At 45.2% G+C, this 27880-nt stretch overlaps 1 protein-coding gene across 3 annotated transcripts; it reads right to left on the bottom strand.

Moving 5' to 3' along the window:
- Nucleotides 1-6: 6 nt before the first annotated feature.
- Nucleotides 7-16746, bottom strand: SKIC8 (SKI8 subunit of superkiller complex). Of its 3 annotated transcripts, XM_057723548.1 has the most exons (12): nucleotides 16625-16640; nucleotides 16296-16420; nucleotides 13743-13793; nucleotides 13024-13051; nucleotides 10722-10827; nucleotides 10175-10347; nucleotides 6051-6199; nucleotides 5738-5831; nucleotides 4768-4861; nucleotides 2839-2931; nucleotides 2033-2111; nucleotides 7-287 (listed from the first exon to the last, which is right to left on the bottom strand). In XM_057723548.1, the coding sequence occupies exons 3-12, from the start codon at nucleotides 13752-13754 to the stop codon at nucleotides 198-200; spliced, it is 918 nt and encodes a 305-aa protein (XP_057579531.1). In that variant the 5' UTR covers nucleotides 13755-13793; nucleotides 16296-16420; nucleotides 16625-16640; the 3' UTR covers nucleotides 7-197. The 3 variants fall into 3 exon arrangements, with proteins under 3 accessions (XP_057579531.1, XP_057579529.1, XP_057579530.1); XM_057723546.1 differs by lacking the exons at nucleotides 16296-16420; nucleotides 16625-16640 and adding an exon at nucleotides 16675-16746; XM_057723547.1 differs by lacking the exon at nucleotides 16296-16420 and having other exon boundaries at nucleotides 16625-16705.
- Nucleotides 16747-27880: the final 11134 nt, after the last annotated feature.

Below are 27880 nucleotides of genomic sequence, written 5' to 3'. Positions count from 1 at the left end.
TGGGCGTTTGCTTCAAGAACACTTTATGTTAAAGTATGAGTGGCATTTCCAATAAAACATGAGGTTTATGCTGTATCTACAAAATTTAATTTTTGCTACAATAAATGCTATATTTCTTTTAAACAAGCTAGAAAGGTGAGGAATGTCATGATCATTTTATACATTCTTTTCGCAGCATTAGCCTGGAGGACTGACGTTTAAATTGGACAATCATAGATGTGAATTTCCTGGTCGTCTCCGACAGACACAATTTTTGAGCCATTTCCATTGTATTTTACTCCCCAGACCTGTAAATAAAAAGAAAAAAAAAATTCTACTAGCGCCTTTATTCTTTATGAACGAACATCCTTACTCAATTCTCATACTGAATCTAGAAAGACACAAGGTGAGGATGTTCTCGTGCTTTCTGCCTTTCCTCTAACCAGGCATCTTCTACTACTACTGTTTATCATTCATTCCACTCACCTCCCAACTCCAGAAAATTTCATTTCTAAACACAAATCATTTGTAGATATACAAACCTTTCAAAGGTTCACAATCTAGGAAGTGACCTAATGTTGTGGAGCTGGAACCCACAAGGGACCAGCATGGGGTCTCATTAATGTCTCCAGGAAGGAAAAGGGCCCAAAACTACCCTGAGGTCACTGCCTACCGGGATAATTGCAAACTGTGCTCCTCACCCACCTCCTTGTGCTCACCCCCTGCGGTCAGTAATTCTCACTCTCTTACTAGAGGCCTACAAAGCCTGCCTGTCCCCAGGAGCCAGACAACTTGGCCTGGCGTATGATTGATTTCATTTGCTATGTGTTGAATTAACAGATTCACACCTCCTTCCCGGACAGAACTGATGTGGTAGGAGTTTCATCAGGTCAGCCTGTCACCCCACCCCTGCATTAGGTGTTCTAGCCCTGATTTCAGTGTTGTGATTGGGCCTGGTGATGGCCTCATTTCCACTCCAAATGTCTTCCTCTGAGGACAGCACCACACACTGACCTTCACATGCAAAGCAACACAGCCAGCCAGGACTTACTCCCTGAGTAAAATGTTTAAATCCAGTAGTGGAATGTCAAGATTAAATCCCCTCAACTTTATTGGCAACAATTTAAGATTAAAGGTAAAAAAGCATGAACAATTGTTAGTTAACGTTAAGTTGCATTTCAAAGAGATTCTATGAGATCATCATAAGAACATTTAAAATATCTTTAAAGACAACTTTATACTGCCTGGGCATTTTATTTTTTATACTACTTCCCCAAGACCCTTGCTATTCAGAGTGGCTGGGACCAGCAGTGCTAGCCTCACCTGGTACTTGTGACAAACGAGAAAACTCAGGCCCAGGCCAGACCTACTGAATCAGCATCTGCATTGTTACTAGATCCCAAGGGGATTCCTTTGCACATTAAAGACTGAGAAGCCCTGCACCAGAATGCCTTTATCATTTCACATTCACCTTGGCAAAGATAAGAAGACTCCTGTGAGAACAGAGCCTCTTTTTCCTAATTTAAAGACTGAAACAAAAGTATATCACAAACATCAAACAACCTGTAAGAATTCTGGATTCAAGTATATTCGAAGGAAAAAAAAAAATTCACCTCACTTCTTTGGACAGCTCCAAAAGAGAAAAGTGATGGCTGTGGAATGGAATGGAAGCTTCTAGGGAAGCAGGTCCTTCCTGATCCAGCCAGGGCCCAGCTGTACCCAGAAAAGGGCCCAGGCACGCCCCAGGCACCAGCTGCAGCGTATGTTTCAAATAAGGCATTTAAAGGCTGTGCGGCTAGTACATGTTTTCCAGCCTGCACAGGGACATGTCATGCCTTGCAGGTTGCTACGCTGAGAGCACATTCCCAGCCTCTGCACCCCAGAGTGTGCACAGAACTTGCTGGATGGAAACTTAAAGCGGCTCAGCCCCAAGGGCCGACCAGTCTAGACAACCCAAGCAGCAAGGTTAGGAAGAGGAATGAGTTTTGGCACAGTGGTCAGACAATGCTGGCAATCCAAAGACAAAGGAATTTAAATGTTAATTATACCATACCTGATCCTGGTGATCAAAGAAGGTGTGAATACAAGTCCTTGTTCCAACATCCCAAACTTTTACACTTTTGTCAGATGAACTATTTTTAAAAAAAGGGAACATTAGTATCAGAAAAGTTTTCAAACTGGTTTGAAGTTGGGAAGAATCTGATCAAAAATTCCACACTCCTTCACTCAGCCTACCTGGAAGCCCCCTTGGTGCCTGTGTGCACAACTGGCCAACTAGGGCCCCAAAAGGTGGCCAAGGATGTTGGCATCACTGGTCGGCTTTTCCCACTCACAGAAATTCCCTGAATTTCTGATCTGCCTGGCCCTCATATTAAATGTTCTTATCAGGAGTCTCGGATGAGAGTCCTACATCCGGATGGGAGGGAGGCCTGTTAAAGCTTCAAAATAAAGACTCTCAGAGGCTTCTGTAAACCTCTGTGCAATGCTATTAAGCCACCCATCTCCTGTTTTTCATCTGTCTTGGCCATCCTGGGCCTAAACAACATTGGGGTCTCAGAGCACAACATTTTATGAACAGATTTTCATATCTGAAGTTACCACTGGAACACAGGTATCCCTTAAGTAACTGCAGGTAGAAGCCTAGATTTATAAGGAAGAACTAAGTGCTGAACTGTTCAAAAGAATCCACCTTCGCTCCAGCTAAGGACAATTAACTTCACAATTTAAAAAACACTGCAGAAAACAAAGGCTATCTGAATAAAAAAAGGGTTACGCCCTCTTCAAATTTTAAGGCAATTTGTACAAGATGACCATCTTCATCTTTCTAACATTTTAGACACTGATAAGAATCATAAGTACCTGGAAACAAAGTGTGTGTCATCAGGACAAAACGCAACATTCAGCACCCAGGATGCGTGACCACTCAATGTGCCAGCCAAGTTGGCGTGTTGTCTGAAACGGGAAAATTTCAAAGAAAGTGGAGATGTTAACTTTTGGAATACAGTCACTGAAATGGAAGGTATACTCTTAACTGCCTGTTTAATTGGACCAAATCTGCTATCTTTCTAATCACAGTATTAGTTTAAAATTCCCTTTTCAATGAAGTAGCATCAAATGCTGCAGAAAAAAATTTTCAACGGTATTAACCCCAAATATGTCAATGCCACCAAGAGCCAAGAATAAGATCCTGAACAAGCAGAGCTTAAAAGCTCAAATAAAGAAGGCTCAGCAAGCCACCTCCTAAGAGGAGGAAACAGAAACCGCAGGGGCAAGTAGGCCACCTCAGGGCAGTTGCAGGTTCCGACCCTGCCCACCCAGTACCCTTTCCCTTTGGGGCCAGTGCTTTGTGTCTAAGGAAGGTATCAAGATGTACTCTTTACAACAGATATGGCTTGGATAGAGCATTTTTAACCTAACCAAGAACAAGACAGGTCTAATTACTACAGTCATTTTCACTTTTTTTTTTTTTTCATTTTCACTTTTTAAAAAAGTGAAATGAAATCACTTAAGCAGGAAAACAATCCTAAAACCCGACTGAGGTCAGCAGTTTTACCTCTGAACCCAGCAGAGTAGAGCAGACCTCAGTTAGGAGGCCTCAGTGGAAAGCGGTGGGACCAGAAGAAGGGAAAAGTCCTGGGTGTTCATTCAGTATCAGCACCTTAGCTAAACCACAACCTCAGCCTGGGCTCCTCGCCTGCAATATGGGAACACTAATCTGCGCTGCCTCACCAGTTGTTGGGAGGATGATTAAACTGTAGCAATGAAACTCTTACCAAAGAAAGCTGGATACTTAAGGAATTGCTACTATTTTTACTGGCTCTGCTACTGACAGGCAAGCACAACCTGAGAGAGGCATCCTCCCCCCAGACCCTAACACCCTCATTCAGCTCTAATTTCAGAAGCTGCAGTTCTAATTCCATGTCTGTTTGACAACGTTTTGTTCTCTATAATCTCCCAAGTTTACACTCCTGGGAAATCCGCACAGGCCCATAAAAGGACATTCTCATAGGTGGTCATGGTTGTGGCACCCATCGATGGGGCACAGAGAAGTATAATATATGCACCCAGTGGCTTAGAATGCCACCTTCAGAAGCCAGGAATCAGAGGCACACTGATTGCAGTACTGAATCAAAGAATCACAGACACATGTCAAACATGTTATAGGGGAGACCTCAGGGGTTAGGGTTAGGACTGAGAAAGACAGGGGAAAACAGCAAGAGAAAGGGCCCTTGCACAGGCTTACAATGAAAGCTGCGAACTGAAGATTAACTCACTTCTATACTTGTGGTCGAAAACCAACAACAAAAAAGCTCCCTCATCTAGACCTGCTGCAAGCTGGCTTATGAACTGACATCTCCCTAACTAGAGCAGAGGAGTGCCTTCTAGAACAGCCACACCCCTAGAAGATGGATGTTCTAATTTTTTACCGTCACTCCAAGCCAGCTACAGCCCATGGCTCCATCTCCTCAACTGCACACTACTTACCCACCCAAAAGAACTTAAAATCAGTGGACCCCACCAGAGACAGGATGCCTGAAAAAAGTAGCAAGTATCTGATCCTAGTAGATAACCCATGCACATCTTCCTCCATAACATTCTAAGCTCAAGGCAGGGATGCTGATGGGGGTAGGAATGACTGGGGACACGAGAGTGTCTGACAGGACCTGAACACAAGTCTTTCCTAGACCCAGAGGGAGCAGCACACTTGCTGGTGCTCCTCCTAATGATAAGAGACAAAACAGGCATTGGTATTAAGTGAGACACCTTGACTCTCAACAGGTAACTTACACATCATAGATCTTGATGTAGCCATCATCTGAGGCAGTGACAAGGAGCTGCGAATCCGGGGAAAAAGTCAAGGAGCGAATGGGCATAGCATGGCCTGAAATTCACAAAGACCCTTGTTAATCTGGCAAATCACTGTCTCCTGTCTCCTCATACGGCTTCCACTATGTCACTTTCAATGACTGTAACTCACTGAGTTGCACTGCCCAGGTGCTTCAGTCAGAGAGGGAGGATACTGACTGGACCCTTCCTTCTAATGCTCTAGAAACATGCACATAGCCCAGGCCCCTCCTGCTGGAGCCATTTCTCCTCAGATCCTTTCCCTGAGCAACTGGACCTCAGCACACACTGCTTAGAAGAAACTCCTCTACCACAAGTATGGCCAAACATGGACATATGCATTGTTTTTGATTTGCAAGGTTGAACAAATAGGATGCTATTTCCCTACCAAATCCTTTGTGGTAGGGTAAAGGATACACTGAAGAGGTAATATGTTCTCTTGGTTAGAACTCAAAATAGTACAAAAGAATACAGAGTAGAAGTCTCCCTCCAACCCTTCCCCTGTTCTAGTACCCAGTTCTTCTGCCCAGAGGTCATCAGTGCAAAGGGTGGGCACAGCACTTTCCTTTACCTTCATATTATTGACAAAAAGGAGTTATTTTCTAATCACAAAGTTCTTTAGAACCAAACATGGCAGAAATAAGACACTCATATAGTTAGGATATATTAACACATAAATAAAAAGTAAGCTTGTTCACCAAAAGAAGCATTTAACACTGGTACAAGAACTAATATGTCTAGGTTATAACTAGCGACAAAAATGAAACTTCAGAGGCATTTCAGATTTCCAACTGAGATTGATGTTCTGCAAATCTAATGCTCATTTGCCATTCAGCAGCATTTTAATGAAAGAATAAGTCTTCCTTTGTGATCTGATAACCTATTTTGCACAAAATCAAACGATGACCCATACCTTCCAGCGTATGCAGAAGCTTCCCGGTTGCAATATCAAAAATATTGATGATTCCATCTATGGCTCCACTGGCCAGATACTTCCCATCAGGACTCTGTACAGAGAATATATGGAGACCATCTGAAACTCCATTTTGTTAAGCCATCCCCACCAAACACGAGCAATCTGGTGGCTGCAGGTCTAACTGGCTGACTGGCAAACCATGTCAGCAGCTGCCTGATGAGACCAATGTAGAATGTTTACCAAGGAATACAATAGGCTAGAAGAGTAAGCCAAAGAATCATAGAGAGAGAAAAGAGCAATGTTTCCTTACATATGCAATACTAAGGATGAATTTTCCTCTTGTGTCCAAAGAATATTCCTTTTTCCCACTTTCCACACCAAAAATGTTCACTTTCCCCACATGAGTTCCTGTGGCCAGATACTGGGAATCAGGAGAAAAGGCCAAAGTCCAGGCATCCACTGAACAGAAAAAAGAACAAAAAAAAACTATAGTGAGAAAAGATGGGACCTTAATTTTAAAAACTTTAAAGTTTTACCAAAAGATACTTTTTTTTAAATTGGAGGGATACTCTCCTGATTCAGAAAACTATGTTGTAAAGACATTAATTCTATACCCAGTTTAGTTTAAGTGCTTCTTAAATTTTTACTAAAAATGCTGACAGACAGGACAATACCAAATGTTAGCAAGGATGTGCAGAAACCAAAATCCTCACACAAGGGTGAGAATGTAAAACGGTACAGCTACTTTGAAAAACAGCTTGACAGTTTATGTAAAAATAAATACCTACCATAATACCCAGCAACTCCACTCCCAGAGAAATGAAAACACATGTCCATGCATAGACTTGTGCCTGAATGCTCTCAGCAGCATTACTCAGAACACTCAAGAGCTGGAGGGAACCCAAATGTCCATCAACTGGTGAATGGATGAACAAACTGTGGACCATCCCTATAATGGAATAGTTACTACTCAGCAATGAAAAGGAACAAACTACTGACACATGCTACAACACAGATGAACCTCAAAAACACTGTGCTAAGGAAAGAATGTATAAGACAATACAATTTCACTTGTGCGAAATTTTTCAAAAAGGCAAAACTACAGAGACAGAAAGCACATCAGTGGTTGCCTGAGGCTGAGGGTGGGAGCACAGATTAACTATAAATGGGCATGAGGGAATTTTGGAGGGGCATGGAAATGTCCTAAAATCCAATTGGAGTGGTGGCTGCACAACTGTGAAAATTTACTAAAACTTATTAAACTATACTTACAATGAGTTAATTTCAGAGTGCAAGTATAGAGGTGAAAGTCTACCTCAATGAAGCTGTAAATAAATGAAAAGGTACCAGAAATACTCTTATATAAAACTATAATATGACAAAGTATTTACCATGAATTAACAGAGTAAGGACTGGAAAGAGGCACTGTTTAAAAAAACAAAAAATCAACTAGTTTTTAAGTTATACCACACGACCTAATTTCAAGCATTCTATTCAAATATTATTTGTGTATCACAGTGTTTCTGTGTAAAGGTCTCCAGACTCATGGGCAGCCTGGGTAAGCACATGTGCTTTATATTTCCACCTGGACCATTGATAATATTTTAGCTTTTCTCTTCTCAGCTACATGAGAAACTCTTCATAGGCAATCCCATAGAGCTTTGGGAGCCTTTGGGGTCAGAGCCTAGAGGCCAAGGAATAATCTAGTTGTCCAGTGCTGGTCTAGGTCCCTCTGCCCATGCCCACTCTTATATGGGAATGTACCGTAAGTCCTGCCCGTCCTGCACCTGCCCAGAAACAGTGCTTGTTAGATCACAGGGAGAGGAGAGAAAGGCTCCTTCCCAAGTCACTCTCCTTATTCCTGGGGCAGGGGCTCAAAGAGGTCATGCCCTTCTCAGCCCATGGGAGAGTAAAGGCCTCTCTGACCTTGACTCATAGAAGACAGGGGCTCCTAGCACAGACGGGTCAGCACCACATTCCAGGGTGAGTGAGTTTTAAAATAAAAATCTCTCATAAATTGTAACATGCATATTCAAAGTAATAATAAATAATTTAGCTCTATCACTTTTCTTATGAAATATTTGTTTTAAAAAGGAAATTAACTTCAAAAGTGCTAATTAACCAAGAAGATCTGAAAAAGTTTTTATAATCAATCTCTCAAATAAATGCTTTTTAATATCTATCTTTACTCCATGACTAAAGCATTTTTTCTAACAAGATTATGTTTTCTTATTCCTATTATAATTAGCTGTTTACAGGCATGATGGTTATTAGAAAATCTGATTTTTATTCCTTGAAGTTTAATAAAATCACTTTTGAATTGTTTTTACATTTCCCTATTAACTGTTTCATAATATGGAACTTTTAGTGGCAAATATCCTTATGCTTAAGATTGAAGGAATTTTTATTTCTCAAACTTTGCACTCTAAAATTTATTTTAACATTTGCATAATACATATTTACTTTAATCACTAAGTTCCACCCCATCAGTGAAAAAGCAGCTGTTCTCTCACTGGAACATCCTGAACAACCTGATGCTGAGAGGCACCGGCGCTGCCACTTTTGTTCGTCCTCACTGTCAGTCTGCTGGAGCTACACGCTGGGTGAGGAGCTCTCCCCCTTCGTCTTCCCTTTCTTCTACTTCCTCACTTTTTTCTTCAGGATCTGAGATTTACTTTCTTTTCTTTTTCTCCTCCTTCTGTTCCTTCTTTCACATTGTCCAGGCATATATTCAAGATAGGTATAATGTAAGTGTTCATTTCCCTACATTCACTAGACCTAGACTTACTAGTTTTACCTTCAGATGAATTCAATTAATTGTCAGTAGCAATGCTTGCTTTTATTACTCACCCAAATAACTGCTGTTTAATGGTCTGGCATAGTTTTGTGCATATTCCTATCCAAAAAGAAAATAAACCCAACTCTCTACTCATTTCAGTATCTTTTTTCTTTCCTAACAGTAATGTTTCAATGATCATTTGCCACACATTGAACCAATGTGTAGTTTAAGGTACTATTTGTCAGGGAGGGCAAGTTGGATACAGATACCATCCTCTTCCTTGGAACCAATCCAGCAATCATTTCTTCAACTGTGGTGTGCCCGGGGCCACAAAACCACGCAGTGACCTGAGCGTCATGGGAGGGCTTAGGTGCCCAAGATGAAAAGGTAGCAACAGATCCACCTATTCCTCCTTTCCTTGGCTATACAGCAGTCCTAACAGAGTTTGTGGGCTAGTCTGGGGACCCAAGTCCTCTGTAAGAGATGTCAACAGGGCAAGGACACATGCAAAAACAACCATATGGGATGTCAGAGTGTCTGGGTAGCTTTTTTCAAATACACACCCCAGCTCACACACCCCAATAACTGTGATTCAGTGCATCCAAAATAGGCACTGGACACATGTATTCTTTAAAAAGCTGCAACAGTTAAGAATCAGAGACATGGAATATTGCCACTGAGGGGAAATGAACTCAGTTTCCAGACAACCCAGAGTCCTTAAAACCCTGGGATCATCATTCTTTCCAAAACAAGTACAGCCTATATGGGCTACTGAACATAACTGATGGGAGGCAAAGCCACCTGGGCCTCCAATCAAGGAAACCCCTTAGCAGCTCTTCTGTAATCAACCCACAGAGGGGTGTGCCAGAGAGGTACCAGGCTCTCTGCACTCTCTACCAGTCATCGCCCATCCCGGTAGAACAGGCTCTGCTCTGAATGCTACGCAGTCATTTACAAGTAAATATAAGGCTACAAGGAATCCTGAAAAGTCATGTTGCTTGTTCCACATGAATCCAGCCAACTGAAGTCATTAATTTTCATTACCTCAGATGTTTATCAAGGCTAATGGACAAGATTATGCTGTCCTACGGAACTTAAAAAAAAAATGGATTTGTTTTTTAGAAGTTTCATATATCTATCATATACTAGAAACAGGCACTTCAATCATAGTTAGTAGAGACTACCATGATACAAATCCATGAGGACACAGTGCTTTACACTCTAGACCTCTATAAGGCAGAGAATGTATCAATTCAGAATCTGGCAAACGGAGAACCTCTGGACCTTTCAAACATAGGCCCACAATCCAAAATCAGCAATTCTGAACCCAAGAGCAATGAAAACTATGAGTTTTTAAAAATAATTTTAGTACCAAAATTCATTTGGCAATAAAATCTGACCTGAACTGATGTGAAGCTATTTATATCTGTGTATCTCTCTCAGTATAAATACTCATGTTTAGTTGCTAAGATATTAGTATTTAATTAGAATGCTGCCCCCAGCCCCACTGAAAGTATTATATGACATACAGTCCATGCACCTATATTACCAGTCTCAAATCTAGAAAATTCTGAACTGTAAAATATATCTATTCCTAAAGGTTTCAAAAAGGGATCGTAAACCTCTAGTATCTTCTCTAAGAGTAAAACTCTTACCAGGTCCTGCATCTATAGACTTTATCTGTTTGCCGTTTTCCAAGTCCCAGAGACGAATATGAGCATCAAGAGAGCTGGATGCAGCGACGGGCAGGGTGTGGCTGATGTCCACAGACACCACCCCCAGCTGATGGCCCTCCAGACTCCACTGCAGGTCCAGCTTCTCATCACGCCTTCAATGGGGGACAGAGAAATGGATTTCTTCACACACAACACATCGTACCTGGCACTTGAAATTCTGGGCCCCTGAAACTATGCATTACCAATGGTCTGTGAAATGCAGAATCAGAGAGGAAATGAAGAGCCACAGAACACCAAATGCAGCCAACTTTTAACCATGGGACTTTTTTTTTTTTTTTTAACTATAGGGCCTGAACAGTGAATAATAGGAAACAAGTGAGAAAAAAATAATCTGCCTTTTTATACCACCATACTGCTATTGCTTTCTTGCTTAGAAAACAGTTAATACTTCTCTGATTGCAACTTGGGAGCCTAGTAGTAAAAATCCCAATTTCCAAGGCTGTCTGTTAGAGGAGAGAGCACTCACCACTTCCAGACCTTCACCAGGTCATCCAGGGATCCTGTGACCACGGTCTCAGAGTTTTCTTTCTTATTTGTCCCCCAGGCAACTGACCAAATGGCATCATCATGGGCTAGAATGGAAAGTGAGTCATCTTAAAACATCTTAAGACACCTTCACGCAACTTCTAAATTGAATATGCTAAGAAAAAGCTGAAGGACTTCCCTGGTGGCACAGTGGTTGGGAGTCCGTCTGCCAATGCAGGGGACACGGCTTTGATCCCTGGTCCTGGAGGGTCCCACATGCCGTGGAGCAGCTGAGCCCGTGTGCCACAACTACTGAGCCTGCACGCCACAACTACTGGAGCCCACGAGCCACAATTACTTAAGTCTGCGTGGCTTGGAGTCCATGCACCACACAACAAAAGCCACCGCAATGAGTAGCCTGCACACCACAACAAAGAGTAGCCCCTGCTTGCCACAACTAGAGAAAAAGCCCATGTGCAGCAGTGAAGACCCAATCAGGAAGGAAGGAAGGAAGGAGCTGAAATAGTGTTACAACAATTCTGAGGTAATATCCACCTGTATCTGCTTTATTGTTTTGCAACCTGCTTTCCCATATAGCTTTTATTAGAACTATGGAGGCAGATATGAAAACTGGAGGTTCTGAAGAAGCCACTTGCCCCAAATCACAGGTTTACCAGGTGTGATGGCAGTACCAGAATAATCCAATTATCCTTTCTACTTTAGCATGCTGTCCAGCATGCATTAGTTTGGAATGGCTCTCACTTAGCTAAAGTGAAATCCACCCCCAAAAGAGATCTAAACATTTTTTAAAAAATCTTATAGCTTTTATTTTTAAATTTTAAAGAGATCTAAACTTGATAAAAGTTATTTCTTAGAGATCTTTGGAAACCAGCAGGCAGATCAACTGTAAACAGTACAGGTCTGAAAATATATAACTAAAATAGCTTCCACACCTGAGTTGCCTTTGTCACAATGTCTATTATGCTTAATGGACCAGTTATTACTTTAACCCTTTTAAAAGTATTACCTCAATTAATCACAACAGCCCTATGAAATAGGTACTGTGAATAGTATCTTCATTTTACAAATAAGGAACCAGAGGCTTAGAAAAGCCTCGTAGCTCACCCAAAGTCAAAAGCTAAGAAGAGGCAGAGCTGGGATTCAAACCCAACCTCTTTATTAACTTAAGTCCACTTTAAATTCTAACTCTGCAAGTTGCATATCTGGTGGGCCATGCTGGTGGGTCTGCAGACCTGGTGCAGGAATATAAATGTGACAAGTGCATAAGGAGGTTTTCTTCACACCTGGCAGCAATTCTCCAGGAACCTTCCCAAGAGGCAAATAAAAGGGCATTCAATTTAAACAGCTGTGTTACATACAGCGTCATGTCTTCCGTTACAATCCCCACCTGACCCAAACCTGCTAGCCTGCCACCTGGATGGCATTAGCTTCTTACAAGGTAGCTAACTGGCATGCCTGACTAGCTACTAGTTACCTATGCCAGCTAGCTTGAAAGAATGCTTTTGACTTAAACCTCAGACTACCTAAATGTCACCTACTTAAAGTAGAAGAGCTTTTATCAGGCATTTCACAAATTCCTCCAGGCTTTACCTAACTCATCCACGCTGTGGTAAAGAAATAAGATACACGTGAATAGTCCACACACATACTCCTTTTCAGGTATGAAGTCCAGTGTCACTGGCCAGTTACCTTCCAGACTGAACTCCGACCTACTTCCTGCTCCCATTCCCACCAGTGCCACTGTGGCACAGCCCCCAGCCCATCCCCTACCCTCAGTGGTCTTGACAGAAATTCACCCCAATGTTATTATATCCTTCACTTTCACTGAGAGTCAAAGGTCCTCTGTGAGAGTCCCTGCATTTGTTGTAAGTGGCGGGGGGGGGGGGGGGGGGGGGCAATAAAGATCCCTAAGAGAATTTCTGAGTTCAGGGCCAGGCTCAAGTTTACTTCCCCAGATTAGCTGACACCAACAGATTTCTGACACTCAAAGCATTTCCTTCTTTCACTTTGATAGCTGGGAAGCTGAGTTACATCTTCCTCAGGTGGGAAAGCTTTCCTCAGCCTGGAGTACGCCAGTCTATCATTTGACTCCTGCTTTTTCTATTAAGTTAGTGGTTTGGTTGTTGTTGTTGTTTCTTTTTAAGTGTATTCATTTTCAGCTGCCTCTGCCAATTCTGCAGAGTATAGTTGCGAACTGCATGTCTGGTCAGCATGACAAAAACCTTAAGCCAGGGACAACAATTTTTCACAGGTGAATTTGCTTGAATAGGCAAGCTGCTTACCTTGCTCCTGTTTGAAGAGAATACTGTACTAGAAAAGAGAAGACACATTAAACCAATAGTCAGATTTCAGATGTGTCCCATCCCTTCCCTAAAACACTCCCTGGCACCCAACTCACCGCCCTGCCCCCCAGCAGATATAGTCACCAGTGTTAGCTACTTCCCCTAACCTCCTGTGAGCTCCCTGATTCCTGCTCATGAAGGTTTGTAGAGTCATATCAGAAAAAAATTAGTTCTTAAAGAAACTATAGTCTCTTCTCCCTAACTACTACTACCCACCCAAAAGGAGTAATAAATTACGTTTTTTTTTTTCCTGTTCTGATCACCAGGAAGCTCAGAGTCCAGTTTGCAGCTTAATTTTTGCAGCTATATAAAACCACACAGTCTGCATAACCTGTTAACTCTGCCCCTAATTTTATTACGAAGACATGTTTCTCCTTTTCTGATCTCTGTTTCTTTCTCGTTTTGGTATGCAAATTCTTTTAAGCTTCCTCAATCCCTTTGTAAACTGTGGTACAGACAGACAAAATAATCCTCCTCTTAGTGTTGTGCATTTTACTAGTGCCACCTAACCCTTTGGTAACTAGGTGCCCAGTGTCATCTTACTCTTCAGGAGAAGAGCAGGAATCAGATGCTAGTTTTCTGACTACACACCCAGACACCGTACTGGGCTCAAATCTGCCAAAGATACCAACTGATATTCTTCCCTCCATAGGCCTTACCTGGTTGGTCATTTCCTTAACCAAAGATGAAGGGCTAAAGGCCAGACAGCTCTGTGGAAACAACACCAGGGTTTCAGTAAGGGGGTGTCATCAGGACAGAGGGGGCTACAGGAGGTTCCCCTTGATCAAGAAAATAAGGCAACTCTTTGCCAGAACTGCCGTGACACTTTTCTACAGATTGGTCCCAAGGGCCCCCTTCACAAACCCTACCAGGTGACACGGTCTTCCTTCTTAACTAACACCTACCACCTCCCATGTTTTCTTCTCAAGTTGACTACAGAGAGGGACAAGTCTCCCTCCTTTGCTGCTCTTCAGAGAGAGAAAACCACAGGACCTTTTAATTTAAAATATTATTTATTCAAAATGCAGCAAGCAAATATGGGGCAGCAAAGTTCTTACAGTCCATGCAGGGATCTCAGCCAAAAATGCCTATAAGAGCCAGCAGACACGTAAATGAAGACATGAACTAGAGGGAGACACAAGTCTCCCAAAAGGCACTTAAGTCTTTAAGGACTTAGCTCAGCTAAACACAAACTATAGGAATAGGTTTAATTTCTCAGGCTATAATAAGGGTTCTTAATCTTTTTTGTGTATGCTATAGACTCCTCTAGCAACCGTGTAAGCCTATAAACCCCTTCCTAGGATGTTTTTAAATACATAAAATAAAATACATAGGATTAGAAAGGAAACCAAATATAGTCCATTCTTGTTATTCCAGGCAGTTATGTTCTGTAAAGTCACTGAACACCTAATTAGTGAACATTGAGCCATTGCTCCTAGGGGAAACATTGTGTTAGGTTCCTGCAAGACTCTGTAACATTTTTGGCAACTGATCAATAGGTAACTTCCTTTTATGCCTGTTTCTGTTTAAAGACACCTTATCTTACACTGGTAATTCATTAATATTGAACTCATGGCTAACAGAGCCGTAATTCATGCCTCTATGAAGTTTATCTACACATGTGTTTTCTCCATAAGGCACATCAGTCTTCCTGCACTTAGGAACACTAAGGGAGCACTTTAGCACTGTGCTTGGGGGCCCATTTTAAACAGTGAAATCACCAATAAAAGCACAAGAATACAAAAATCATGGAACAGACTGAAAAAAATGACACTTGTTTATAGCATGAGAACTAAAACAAGAAGACAGTGTTTCCTTGTTCAACTTCAGCTGAGAATGTGTGTCAGTTGATTCAAAATTTTCACCACCTTGCACATGTCCAAGAAAGACCACAAAAGTGCTGCAAGTACTGATTTGGGAGTTACAAATAAACTTTAGCATGTAGATGAATTTGCAAATACAGAACCTAAGAATAATAAGGATCAACTGCATACCGAAATAAAATTTTACTAAATACAAAAATTAAATTTGTGATAGCATAATATATGTGATTATTTACACATCACATAACAAAATCTAGTGGCAAGTCTAATAACTACCATAATTTCAAAGTTGTGATGAGTTTACACAATATTTTAACTTACAAAAATATCTGTGATTTCTATTGATGACAAAGTCACCCTGTTAATACTGTGGTTTGTTGACTACATTCATAATTGAAGGAAATGCTAAATTTCAGTTAGAGGTTAGAAAACATAAGGATGCAATTTTTCTTCTCATCCAAGTTTCTGGCCCCTTCAATTCTATCCATGGACAGAGGAGACCATACAGCTAAGACATCCAGGTTCAGGTTACTTGCTTTAAATTGCAAACCCAAAAAGGATACTGTGAAGGTCTTCCAAGGATAACAGAAAAAAAAAATGATTTCTAAAAAATCTTTGCCTGTGACTATCTCAATCAAGTTGGTAGTGCTTAATTCATTTGTGACCGAAGAAAAGTGTCTTGGCCAGGGTAGGAAAAGCAGGCAGGAGCTCAAGCCAGTTTTGCTGAAGTGAATGGTATTACAACTCTGCTTGGGCACTAGCCCGCTGCCCAGTGAAGCAGAGGCCTGTCCTCTCTCCTTCCAAATCCTGCCTCACATTCCTGCAACAGAAACAAATCCCTGCCACAGAGAAAAACAGAAGAGTAGGAAGGTTTGCAGGAACCCAAATTCCAAGAAGCCAGCCTCCTCAAGACAGAGGTGTGCTTCTATCAATGAATGCACGTTTCAGGATGTACCATGAGTCAGGCCCTGTTTTACATACTACACATAGATTAGCTCACTGAACTCTCTCACCCTGCTTAGTAGATATTCTTATAATCACCTCTACCTTCCTGATAAGGCAAGTAAGACTCAAGAGAGGTTAATGAAGCTTCCCAAGGTTAGTGTGACAGTTGACGGTGGGTACAAGCTATAGTATAGGCTACCAAGCTACATTACCTCTTACATCAGTTTCTTATCCTATAATAATTTCAGAGCTAAGAGCACCCCAAAGCCCTCTTTTACCACCTTCTCTCTTTAGACAACTTTCCTCCCACTTCCTAAGCAGAATTCATGGCCCCCTCCTCAGTGTTTCCAAAGAACGCTACACATGTCCCTGTTAAAGTACTCAGACAGGTCAGTAACCCATAATACTACGCGGTAGTAAAGATAACTCAGCCTGTGCTTGTACCTGTCCAGCTCGCTACCTAGAAAGACAACGTGGCCCACCACTAGAAAACTTCGGTTAAGACAGTCGTTCCGTCCACGGGCACTGAGACCTCTACTGCAGAGAAACCAGCGGCCCGAATCTCGAGGCTGCAAAGAACATCCTCAGGATGCAAGATGAGGCCAACCTACCCTCTCCCCTCAGGCCCCGCACACCGAGAGGCAGCCAGGGTAAACGGTGTCAAGGAAGCCACCACCCTCCGGCCCCACAGCCTGGAGCATTCCTGAGCAAACCCTCCTAGAGACAGCCTCGGGCCCACCCTCGCTCACTCGCCCTCCCGCCCGGGCCGTTACCGGCACTGACGACTGCCATCCCCAACGGCTGCGCAGACAAACTAACTCACCGCCTCCCTGCCCGGCCGCACTGCCCCGCGACTCGCCTGACGCGGGGCTCCGCGCGACGTCGTCGCGCGCCGATGACCTCACGAAGGGGCGGGGCATCTCGCCGGTCTCCAGGGCGCCGGCGCGCGCCGCAGCGCCCCTGCGGATGCTACGCCACGCGTGGGGGCGGGCGCAGAGGCGGGTAGGTGGGGACGGGGGGAAGGAGGCCACGCCCCGGTCACGCTGGTTTCCCCCGGGGGCGGGGGCCCCTGGGAACCCGCTTCTGGACGCGCGGTTTCAGGTTTCAGCAGCTGCGCTTGTGGCAGCTTGGGTTCCAGTTTCTTCATTTGTAGTTTGAGATTCGACTACACTGGGTGACCCGCAAGAGGTCTGTTGCTTCAAACCTTTTTCAGTGAAATAGAACCTTGCCGTTCAAACTGCAAGTCACAACCAGTCACCGTGACGGATATCAGTTTAAGGTCGGGACCTGCATTTTGAAGCAAGGAGATGGAAGGGTGGAGGCACACACCCCATCCTCGCAAAGCTGCCCGGCCGCTCATGGTTGCTGGTCACTGCCCAAGTCTTTCTGGGCAGGAGGGAACAGATGTTTGGGGGAGCGAAATGTCTGGGGGCGGCCCCTGAAGGGTTAAGCCTTCTTTCAGCTAGCCATGGGAGAGATTACAGTCTCTCCTGATTAAAACTGGCTTAGAAGTCCAAAAAGATTCTAGTAGAAGGTAATGATGGTATGTATGGTCACAGTGAATGCAACCCCCTGAAGTATCCATGTACTCTTACCCTATCCCGCCACCCCCCAAAGTTAGAGTTTCCCAGGATCTACTTTATTAGGACCATCTCGAGTTTTACGTTGTTTTCAGAAAACTGTTAGACCGAACGACTGTTGTCCATACACCTGGAAAAGTTCATCTTTGAGGGCTTTTTGAGGAGGCTGGTTGCCCCAGAGATCAGCTGAATACACTCACAAGTCCCCCAGGACCCATTCTCTGGTCCTCAGTAATCCCTTCAGTGACACCTCTGTCCATGGAAACTTCATCCAGCCCCAGTGGATCCCCTGCATGTCATAGGTTTAGAAAGTGTGGGTCAAAGTGAGCAGGGTTCAAGACTTACCTTGAATTGTCAAAAGTCTTACCTGGCATCTCGTAAAAGTCAAGTTATCCCTGTAACCATTCTGAATGTATTTGACCAGAGGGCATTTGCCCCTGAAGCTGAGGGAAAATGTACAAATTACATCTTCAGGCCAGCAAGCTTATCTTCAAACTGGAGTCAAATCCCATCACATTGACCTAAGTGCTGAGTGGACTCCAGTGTTCAGGCAAATTCAACAGAACATGATATACAGAAATGGACTCTGCAATGGCTGGGATCCAGGTCCCTAAAGTGTGGAAAGGACTTAACATCAGTCCCCAATGGTTTTTAGCAATGAAATGAGGAGTGATCCACTGCCTTCCTGTACAACTGGTTGCCAGTTTTGGCCAATCTTAGTTTTTGCCTCTTTATTTTTATTGGCAGAGCTTGTGGGTTTCTCTGGGTTTTGAAAATAGACTGATTATTATGTGACTTCTCCCTAACCAGGATAATTGGGCCATCTTTACTTACTCTTAGCTTATATGAAGAAGTATTTTTGAACACTCCTACTTTAAGAATGGTGAAATTTTGTCTAAAAAAGTGCTTACAGAACTTCCCTGGTGGTGCAGTGGTTAAGAATCTGCCCACCAATGCAGGGGACACAGGTTCGAGCCCTGGTCTGGGAAGATCCCTCATGCCACAGAGCAAGTAAGCCCCTGCGTCACAACTACTGAGCCTGCGCTCTAGAGCCTGCGAGCCACAACTACTGAGCCCTCACACCTAGAGCCCACGCTCCACAAGAGAAGCCACTGCAATGAGAAGCCTGCACACTGCATCGAAGAGTAGCCCCCACTTGCCGCAACGAGAGAAAGCCCTTTAGCAGCAGTGAAGACCCAATGCAGCCAAAAATAAAATTTTTTAAAAACTGCTTACAGCTATATAATTAAATGAATTTTAGTTTGTGTGATTTGAGCGTATGTGGATTTTTTTTCCTGCACATTAACTAAATATTCCACCTCTAGATTATTCTAAGAGCACACTGATCACTTTTATGCCTTTTATCTGTTGTCAAAATACTAAGACTTTCTCCCTTCTGTTTGCTTGATTCCAAATCTGCTACTATTAATTTCCAGTTGAAGCAAATTATTTTGGGTATTAATTTTTGTCAGCCATTATAGTTGTTCTGAATGAAAATTCAATCAGTCATCTCTCAAAAAATAAATAGAATAGATTACAAAAAAATAGAATATGTAAGCATGCATCATGCATTTAAAGATACGTCATGTTTTATAAAAAACTTGTTTCACATAGGCAGGTAATGGATCACAAAGGAAAATGTATTTCCTGTCATGAGTTGTGACCAAGAAATTTGAAAATATCGCAATAAAGGCTTTCTAAAGACCCTCCAGCTCTGTAATTCAATAATTGTGATAGGAACTCCAATTCATTCATTCAAAAAGGATGTATTGTGCACCTGCTTTCACCTGTAGAGCACCCCTAGAGCGCCAGCTACATGAGGTCATTGGCCTTAGTGAACTGTGAAGCAAGGATAACTGGCTTTTTTTGTGCCATGAACATCTTTGGCATCTCATGAGGTCTCAGCATAGTGTTTTTAAATGCGTCAAAACAAAACACATAGGATTACAGAGGAAACAAATTATATCAAAATAGTTAAAGTACTTGTGAAATAGTATATGTGCTTCTTTATGAATGCAGCAGGTCTAATAACTTCTGTAATTTCAAAGTGGCAATACACATAAACAACATTTCAAGTGATCTGCAATGGCTGTAATGTGATAGGAAGATAACTGTGATTTGTATGAGTGACAAAGCCACAGGTACTGCTAATACTTCTGGGGGTTATTGCCTACATTCATAATTAAAGGAAATATTAAGTTCTAGTTAGAGGTTAACGAAAATATATAATTATTTCCTTCCAAAATTAATTGCAAATGCAACTGCATGCCATTTAAATATCTATAAGCTGTGATCCTGCACATCAGGAGGGATGGAAAGAATTTTAGAATAAAATCAAGTGAAAATCCAAGCTCATTGTGAAATAACTCAGGTGTATAGCCCCTCAGGTGTATAGCTCTGCAGAGCATAAGGAGGCCTGTCCTGAAAGGCAGCAGCCCTGCAGGGATAGAGCTGTTCCCGGAGAGTGGCTCACTGTTTTTCGAGCCAGTCAGACCCAGAGAGAGGCTGAGGTAAGTAGAGTGATACAAGGTCACAGTGTCCCAGGACTTGCCCTCCACTCCTCTTCACTCTATACCTCTTCCTTTCACTCAGAGTCACAGGTCCGAGCATTTCAGAAGGGGATGAAGCCTTTCAGGTCTTCCCCACACCTATCTTCCTCTAGACAACCCAATCATGGAGTCATCCAGACTCTGGTTGCATGTTTCCAAAGACAGGGAACTCACCACCTCCTTGAGAGGAAGGGCTGCCTCTGCTCCAGTTCCAGGAAGCCTTCATTGACTTCCTAGAAAACACCTGAGTCAGTGCGTGTGGCGTGGAGCACAGGTGTATTTCCTGCTTTCTGCTCAGCACTTGAAGAGGGAGTGGGGCATCTGTGGGCTGTTTGCCCTTTGGGGGCCCTCAAGGAACTCCATGTGGGTTCCCTGTGGTCCTCCTCTGCACCCCATCTGGCAAAGCCTCATGTCAGGAACCCCACCCCACCTTCCTGCTGTTCATCCCAGGCTCCCCACTAGCCCCCACAGCTGACCCCCCACTCTCCTCCTTGCTGTACTCTACTCCCACCCAAACTGCAGGCACCCTCTCCTTCTATGGCCACGCCCCTCACTCTGCCCCCAAAGACTCTCCCACTCTCAGATCAACTTGCATCTCCTTCTGTCTTCCTTGCCCCAATGACAGGCCCCCAGGCCCTTCTTGTTTTCAGGTTGGACACACAGGGGTTAAATAACTCTGGCTCTAGGGCCAGAATGCCTGGGTTCAATCTTGGCTGCTTCACTCTGCAGCTCTGGGTAAATTATGTAACCTCGCTGGGCTTCATTTCCTTATCTCTAAATTGGGAATAATCATGGTACCTTTCCTTTTAGGCTGATATGAGGATTAAAAAGAGTTAACATATGTAAAGTGCTTAGAACAGTGCCTGGCACATAATAAACACTCAATAAATGTCTATTATTACTCTTACAATTATTTTCTGGGAAGTCATAAACACACAGCTCACCTTTAGGAAGGCCCCCCAAATCCCAAGGTCTCCTTCCTTCACTGGCTCCCTAGACAACTAAGGGCATTTGCATCTCTGAAGCCAATAGGCAGGGCAACCCCTAGACATCACCCGGAAATGATGTACTCTGTGCATTTCTTCACAAGGAAACTTCTAGAAAGCTATGGGGACCCTTCTTCCTCTAAAGCAGTGACCTCACATACCCATCATTAAAAATTTTTTACCATGTACCCCCATATGTGTATATTATTTATAAATGATGTGTATGTACTACTCTGCTAATACATTTGTATGTCTTATAGAACAAATATAAAAATAGAATTTTAAAAAGAAATGAAAATAAATATAATCAGAAGGTCTAATACTTTCTTCCATATCCCAGTGGATGGTCTTGCTCACTATCTGGGGTAAACAATCCCACTTGGGAGATCCTAACATCTCCAAACTTTTGGTTTTAAACATTTGGAGAGCTGCAACGGTGAACATATGGACAGAGCCACGCGCTGAACAACACGATTGCCTGGAATACTTGTGATCACAGTGCAGAGCATTAACGCTGTTTTACACAGAGAAGGAAACTGACCCTGAAAGAGGTAAAGTGACTTCTCCAGGGTCACTCGGCCAGCAAACTGCAGAGTAAGGTTGAAACCCAGGCCAAATTAAGAGATGGCTATTTCTTTTTTTATCCCCAATTCCACAGTTTTAGGAGAGGGGAAGGTGGGGAACAGGTCACAAGAAGGACAAGGGCGGCTAAGAAGGTGGGGACAGAGCTCTTATTGGGCCAGAGGCAGGAGTCTGGGTTCATATCCAAACCCATAGGGAACCCATTGCCCCTTCTCCAGCTGGTCTGCGGAGACTAAGCTGGGGAAATGCCGAGACCAGCTCGGCGACTCGAGGTGAGTGACGGGTGCCGCAAGCTTGAAGAAAACACAGACACAGACTGAAGAGAAAAGTGGGACCAGGGGGGCTCAAGACCTCTCGGATCAAGAGCCCTGCTGACTCATCCCACGTTGCTTTTATTGAGTTCTTCTGCTAACATTCTCAGGTTACACCCATAAACAATCAAAGGCCTCACATGACTGAGGCAATTATCTTTGTTTGCTTCCTGGGTCGGAGTTGAGCAGGTGTGGATTTGAGCTGGGCCTGGAGAGCAAAACAGCCCTGGGGGCAGGAGACCTCTCTCAGATATTGGGGGTCTGTGCCCCACCCCTGTTGGCCCCTCTGCGACTGTGCCTATCTTAGGTTGTTCCTCCCTTGAGGAATCTTACCCGTCTCTGGCTAACCAGTCATCCTCCAGTGCCAAACAGGGTGATATAAGGAAGGCTCTATGCACCACCCCTGTTGGCCCCTCTGCGGCTGTGCCTGTCTTAGGTTGTTCCTCCTCTGAGGAATCTTACCCGTCTTTGGCTAACCAGCCATCCCTCAGGACCAAACAGGGTGATATTAGTCTCCACGCCCTGCACCCTCAGCTCCTCCACTGCTCAAGCAGGACATTCTGAATCCCATCGCTTGGCCCACATACTTTAACATTTTCAAGGTTTCAGAAACGCTCCTGAATGTCTTCCCACAGGGAAACTCCTAGAACTGGCTTCCCACTCTGCAACCAGCGTCCCTGGGTAGGCCTCACCCAGTCTGCAGAACGTCGTCCAAAGCTGCGGAGCCACCAGTTCAGGGCTTTACCGCTGCTGGCCAGAGGGTGGCAGTCACTGCCTTCCCATGGTCACTTGGCCAGTGCAGCTGACCGGGATGGAGTAGCTGATACCTACTCTCCTGGGCTCCTCCAGACCCCAGAGGCAGAAACTGCCTACTGCTCAGTCACTATGGGACCCCAAGCATGGTCCTCTCAGGCCTCAAATTCCTTACCTTGAAAATGGAGGTCACAATACCACGGCCTAAACTGCTAGCGGTTTTGAAAGTGTGGTTCCCAGACCAGCAGCATCAGCATTACCTGGAAACCTGTTTGAAATGCAAAATTCTCAGCCTCCATCCCTGAATTGGAGCTGGACCCAGCAATCTGTTTTAACAAGCCCTCCAAGGTGACTGTGATGCAGGCTAACGTGTGAGAACCACTGATCTCAACCAGATGAGAGATGGAGGAGGAGGCCGGGTACCAAGGATTGTTGCTAAGCTCCTTGGAATGGTGCAGTGGTTCCCACAAAACCTGGGGTGAGGAGGATGGAAACCCCATATCCTTTGGGGGCCCTGAGGACTGAGCTATGGGATTCCCCTTGGCAATCCCTGTAGGTGCTGGCTAGGGAGAGTGCCCCAAAGGAGTGAGAGCAGATGGTAGAAGCAGGGCAGAGAGAGCCTGGGGGTGGGGTGGGGTGGCAGCTGAGGCCCTCTCACCCTCCACACACACCTGACCTAAGGGCTGCAGCCTGCGGGCACAGCCTTGGGAACTGATTGGCCTTGCACCTAAGCACTGATCAGGGCGATTCTGTTCTCTTCAATTCACCAGCTGCTGGCCAGGTGTTGACTGCCCAGGGCTTCTGTGCAAGTGTCCACCGACTTGGCTTGTATGGGGTCAGGCTGGGAACATACAAAGGAATCAGATAGAATCCCCGCTGCCAAGGAGCTCCCAGCGATTCTCGCCAGGCCTCTAAACCATCCTCATCAGGGATCAGCCTTGGGATCGGAAAAGCTGTAGCCCGTCTGTTTCTTCCTACATCAGGTGTCTAGGAATTACACATACCCACTTTATAGAAGAGAAAAGTTGGCACAGAGGACAGGTTAATCCAGAGCACCTAGTAAAGCCATGGCAAAATGGTAAGTCCCTGTGCAGGCAGCCTCATTGACCCTGAGGGTTGAAGCCCCCCTTCCAACTGCCCGCAATGCCCACACCCCTCAAGAATGGGCAGGGGCCAGGACTGGACTCACCCTAGACTGGGGGACTGGGTCACACACCCAGGGGAGTGCAGCTGTTCTGGGGGAGGGGCAGTGTCTGGGCAAGCCCAGCAGGACACAGAATTCTGCTGTAGCTGGGGCCCACACCACGACTTTCTGGGCATTGTTGGCATTTACCCACTGACACAGAAAGCAGCAAAGTCAGGCTGCAAAAACAGACTGCCGAAGAAATGGAGTGTTGGAGGGTGAGCCAGGGAGGCCCAGGTGGTGGATCTGCCAGGAGGAGAGGGTGGGAATTGGGTAGGGAAGCTGTGAGCCAGTGCTACAGCCTGCAGAGGATGAGATGGAACAGGTTGGTAGGTGAGGGTGATGAGGAAGGTGAAGAGGGGTCTACCTGGATGATGAGAGTCTCAAAAAAGCAGAAGAAGGAGGAGCAGGAGTTCCAGTGGTGTGCTGGTAAATGTTTAATAATAGGCTCTTCAGGGAAAAAAAGCTAAACCTGGTTCACAGCACTGGCCAATTGCTGTGGTGTAAATATAGCTCCTGTGGGCGATTGTAAGTTACTGACCTGCTGTCACTGGCCAATGCTCAGAATCTGCTATGGTGAGCTAGTGTGTGTGGTTCCAGCACACCCCTAGTGATTCTTTTTTTAAGTTAATTAATTAATTTATTTATTTATTGGCTGCATTGGGTCTTCATTGCTGCACGCAGGCTTTCTCTAGTTGTGGCGAGTGGGGGCTACTCTTTGTTGCGGTGCACGGACTTCTCATTGCAGTGGCTTCTCTTGTTGTGGAGCATGGGCTCTAGGTGCGCAGGCTTCAGTAGTTGTGGCACACGGGCTCAATAGCTGTGGCTTGCGGGCTCTAGAGTCCAGGCTCAGTAGTTGTGGTGCACGGGCTTAGCTGTTCCACGGCAATATGAGATCTTCCCGGACCGGGGAGCAAACCCATGTCCCCTGCATTGGCAGGTGGATTCTTAACCACTGCCCCACCAGGGAAGTTCCCCCTAGTGATTCTTGACCCAGGGTGTGCATGGTGTGTGCATACCCTACGGCGTCCACTCTAGAGGCTGCTGGGAGAAGCAGGGTTGGAGTAAGGGACTGTGAAAGAGTTGAAAATATGGAAACTTCTGTTTGCAAAGTTAGGAGGAGTAGGAATTGAGAGCAGGGTGGGGAAGGCAGGGTTGCAGGGAAATGCTGCGCAGAGGGGCCTGGACTTGGGAGCCAAGGGGGCAAACTGAGCCCTGGGAAGAGAACTCACTGCCAGTGGAACTTGGGAATCTCTTTCCCTCCACAGCTTAAGCCCAGTGCCTCTTTTCAGGACAGCTTGGGAAAGCACCAGGCATTCTGTATTGAATGCACTTCTGAAAGACAAAGGGAAAAAACCAAAACCCAAAGGGAGCTTCAGAACAACCTCACCAAAAAGCTCCTCCCTCCCACAGCTCTAACTCAGAGAGGGAGCTGAGGTCCCAGCCGCACACCCGAGAGGAGTTTCAAGTGCATTCCTGTGATGCTGCGTTTCCAGCTAAAAGCACCAACTTTTTCCTTTGTCTGTCACTGCACCAAAATTAAGAGCAGAAGCATTAAAGCATGTGGAGAACTTGCTGTGCAGTTATACCAAAAGTGCCGCAGGAGGCTATGTGGCGTGGCAGCCAGAACATGGAGCTCCACGTTAGGAGCAGTTATTATTACCATCCTTATTATTGCTATAATTCCTATTTATGAGCACCTACTATGTGCCAGGCATGAAGCTGGGTGTTTCACCCAAATTACCTTCTTTAACCATTGGATGTTCTAGAAGGGAACGTCCCTGGCTGGCCTCTGCCAGAGCCCTCTCTGGGCCTTAGTTTCCTCATCTGTCTGTCCAGGGAGACCATTGGCTCTGGGGCACCTTCCAGTCTTGACCTTCAGATCCACCTCAGCTGTTCTTGACTGAGGTGTTCTGCCCACTGGTGTGCCGTGTTGGCTGTGAGCTGCCTGTGTCCCACATAAGGGATGCCTTCTGCACAACCCTGCACATCCTCTCAGCTTTGCCTCTTAGTCCAGCCATTCCCTCTGGTCCTATGCCACACAGGTTTCAACCAGCTTAGCCTCTGTGTAAGCTGGCGACACCTCCCCTCCCCTTGACTCTCCACCTCTATCTTCCTGCCTGGGGAGCCGCTCCACATTCACCAGGAAGGGTGGGGGAATTGTGGCCGGTGGGGCGGCCCTGACCAATGCGGGGCAGAAGCCGCTGGGTAAATGTTCCCCCATTGTCCCCCGAGGGAAAGTGCTGAGACACTTGTCACACGGCTCTTCAGAAGGTCCCAGGGAGTCAAACACCCGTCCCTGGCACTAGGGGCCAACTCAATAATGTATCCTGGATTTGGCTTTTTCTTCTTCCCCGTTCCACCTGTCTCTCCCTCCAGCTCCTGAAACCATTTTCCTAAATAAGCTCTCCACCTGGGAGTCTTTGCCTCAAGCTCCGCTCTGGGGGAAATCCAGACTGAGTTTCCAAGGGCCCATGGCTGAGAATAATCTACGGTTTTGATAAAGTGGGGTGACTCCGTGTGCTGGTGTAGTTCTCACTCCCCTGCATTCAGAGATGATTTCTGGAGGAGTAAGAAGGCCTGTGGAAAGGGGGACCCTCTGAGGAGCCTTGCTTAGCCCTGGGGAGGGAATGTTGAAGAAGCTCTGGAGCCGGGGGAGGTCAGTGAGGAGACTGTGCTGGGTGGGTGGGGGCGTTGATGAAAACGCAGCACACTGGTGTAAGGTGGGGATAGCTGGTACCGGGGGTGTCCTGTGCCTGCAGAGCTGAGTTCTTCTCTGAGCAAAGGCCTAGATGGAGAGGACGGACCCAGGTCTTCTATGGACCTCAATTCCAGAACCAGGGAAAGCAAGGCTGGGACTGGAGGCTCACGTAAAAGAGGCCCCCAGCCAGTAGATATCAGCTGTGAGCACTCAGCCACGGGAGCATAGGTCCTGCCCAGCTGAGGTCTCCAGAGGAGAGGCAGTATTCAGGTGGGGTGAAGAGGCTGTGTAACCGAAAGTGGGGTTCGGCTGCTCACTGCTCAAAAGCCAATAAAGAGGCAAGGTTGGTGGAAAGGAGAGTTTGCTTTATTTTGGATGCTGGCAACTGCCGGGGAGGGTGGACTCCTGTCCAAAGGCTGACTCCCTCCCCACCACACACACACTGACAACCAGTGGGCGAGTTTTTTATAGGTGAAGGGAGCGGGCTACATGCAGAAACAGCAGTCAGCTCTGGCAGTCATCTTGAAATTGGTCAGGCAGTGGTCTGATCAGCGTCATCTCTTTTTAAAAAATAAATTTATTTTATTTATTGGCTGCATTGAGTCTTCGTTGCTGTGCGTGGGCTTTCTCTAGTTGCGGAGAGCGGGGGCTGCTCTTTATTGCAATGCATGGGCTTGTCATTGCGGTGGCTTCTCTTGTTGCGGAGCACGGGCTCTGGGCCCACAGGCTTCAGTAGTTGTGGCGTGCAGGCTTAATAGTTGCGACTCACGGGCTCTAGAGCGCAGGCTCAGCAGTTGTGGCTCACAGGCTTAGTTGCTACGCGGCATGTGGGATCTTCCCGGATCAGGGATCAAATCTGTGTCCCCTGCATTGGTGGGTGGGTTCTTAACCACTGCACCACCAGGGAAGTCCCTGATCAGCATCGTCCTGACTGTTGTAGGTACGGTTAATCCTCATTTCCAGGGTCGGTTTTTTCCCGTTTTCTTGAAGCCAGTCCTTGAAATTGTGGAAGCTTATGTCATGGCTAGAGTCTGGTCATCGTGTAGTTAACGTCTTCCACCTGGTGGGGGTTTCAGTCTCTATAAGACAACTCACAGGATATGGCTCAGAATATTATCTATAGCCTTTGAGAAGGAACTAAAGGTCCTTGACTATGCTTGATGACTAAATTATTATTATAAGTCTTGGACTGTTTTTCTTTATTTTTTCTTGGACTGTGTTTCTGCATTTTCTCACTTCTCTGATTAAACTCATTCTTTGGCTAAAGTTTTTCCACAGACAAAGGCAGGCAGAGGACATGGGGGCAAGGACCACAGGGTCCTGCTCCATTTCAGTTGTACTCCCTGGAACAGCTAAAAGATAATAGAATCTTTGACCTGCAGAG

This window comes from Hippopotamus amphibius, chromosome 2 (assembly GCF_030028045.1).
Source record: "Hippopotamus amphibius kiboko isolate mHipAmp2 chromosome 2, mHipAmp2.hap2, whole genome shotgun sequence".
NCBI lineage: Eukaryota > Metazoa > Chordata > Mammalia > Artiodactyla > Hippopotamidae > Hippopotamus > Hippopotamus amphibius.
This window is presented reverse-complemented; position numbering and strand designations above follow the sequence as displayed.

Coding starts and splice junctions, on each gene's coding strand:
- SKIC8 (XM_057723546.1), bottom strand. Junction 10,828..13,023: donor TCTCTTCAAACAGGAGCAAG/GTAAGCAGCTTG, acceptor TTTCCATTCTAG/CCCATGATGATGCCATTTGG. Junction 2,932..4,767: donor TACATCAAGATCTATGATGT/GTAAGTTACCTG, acceptor TTCCCGTTTCAG/ACAACACGCCAACTTGGCTG.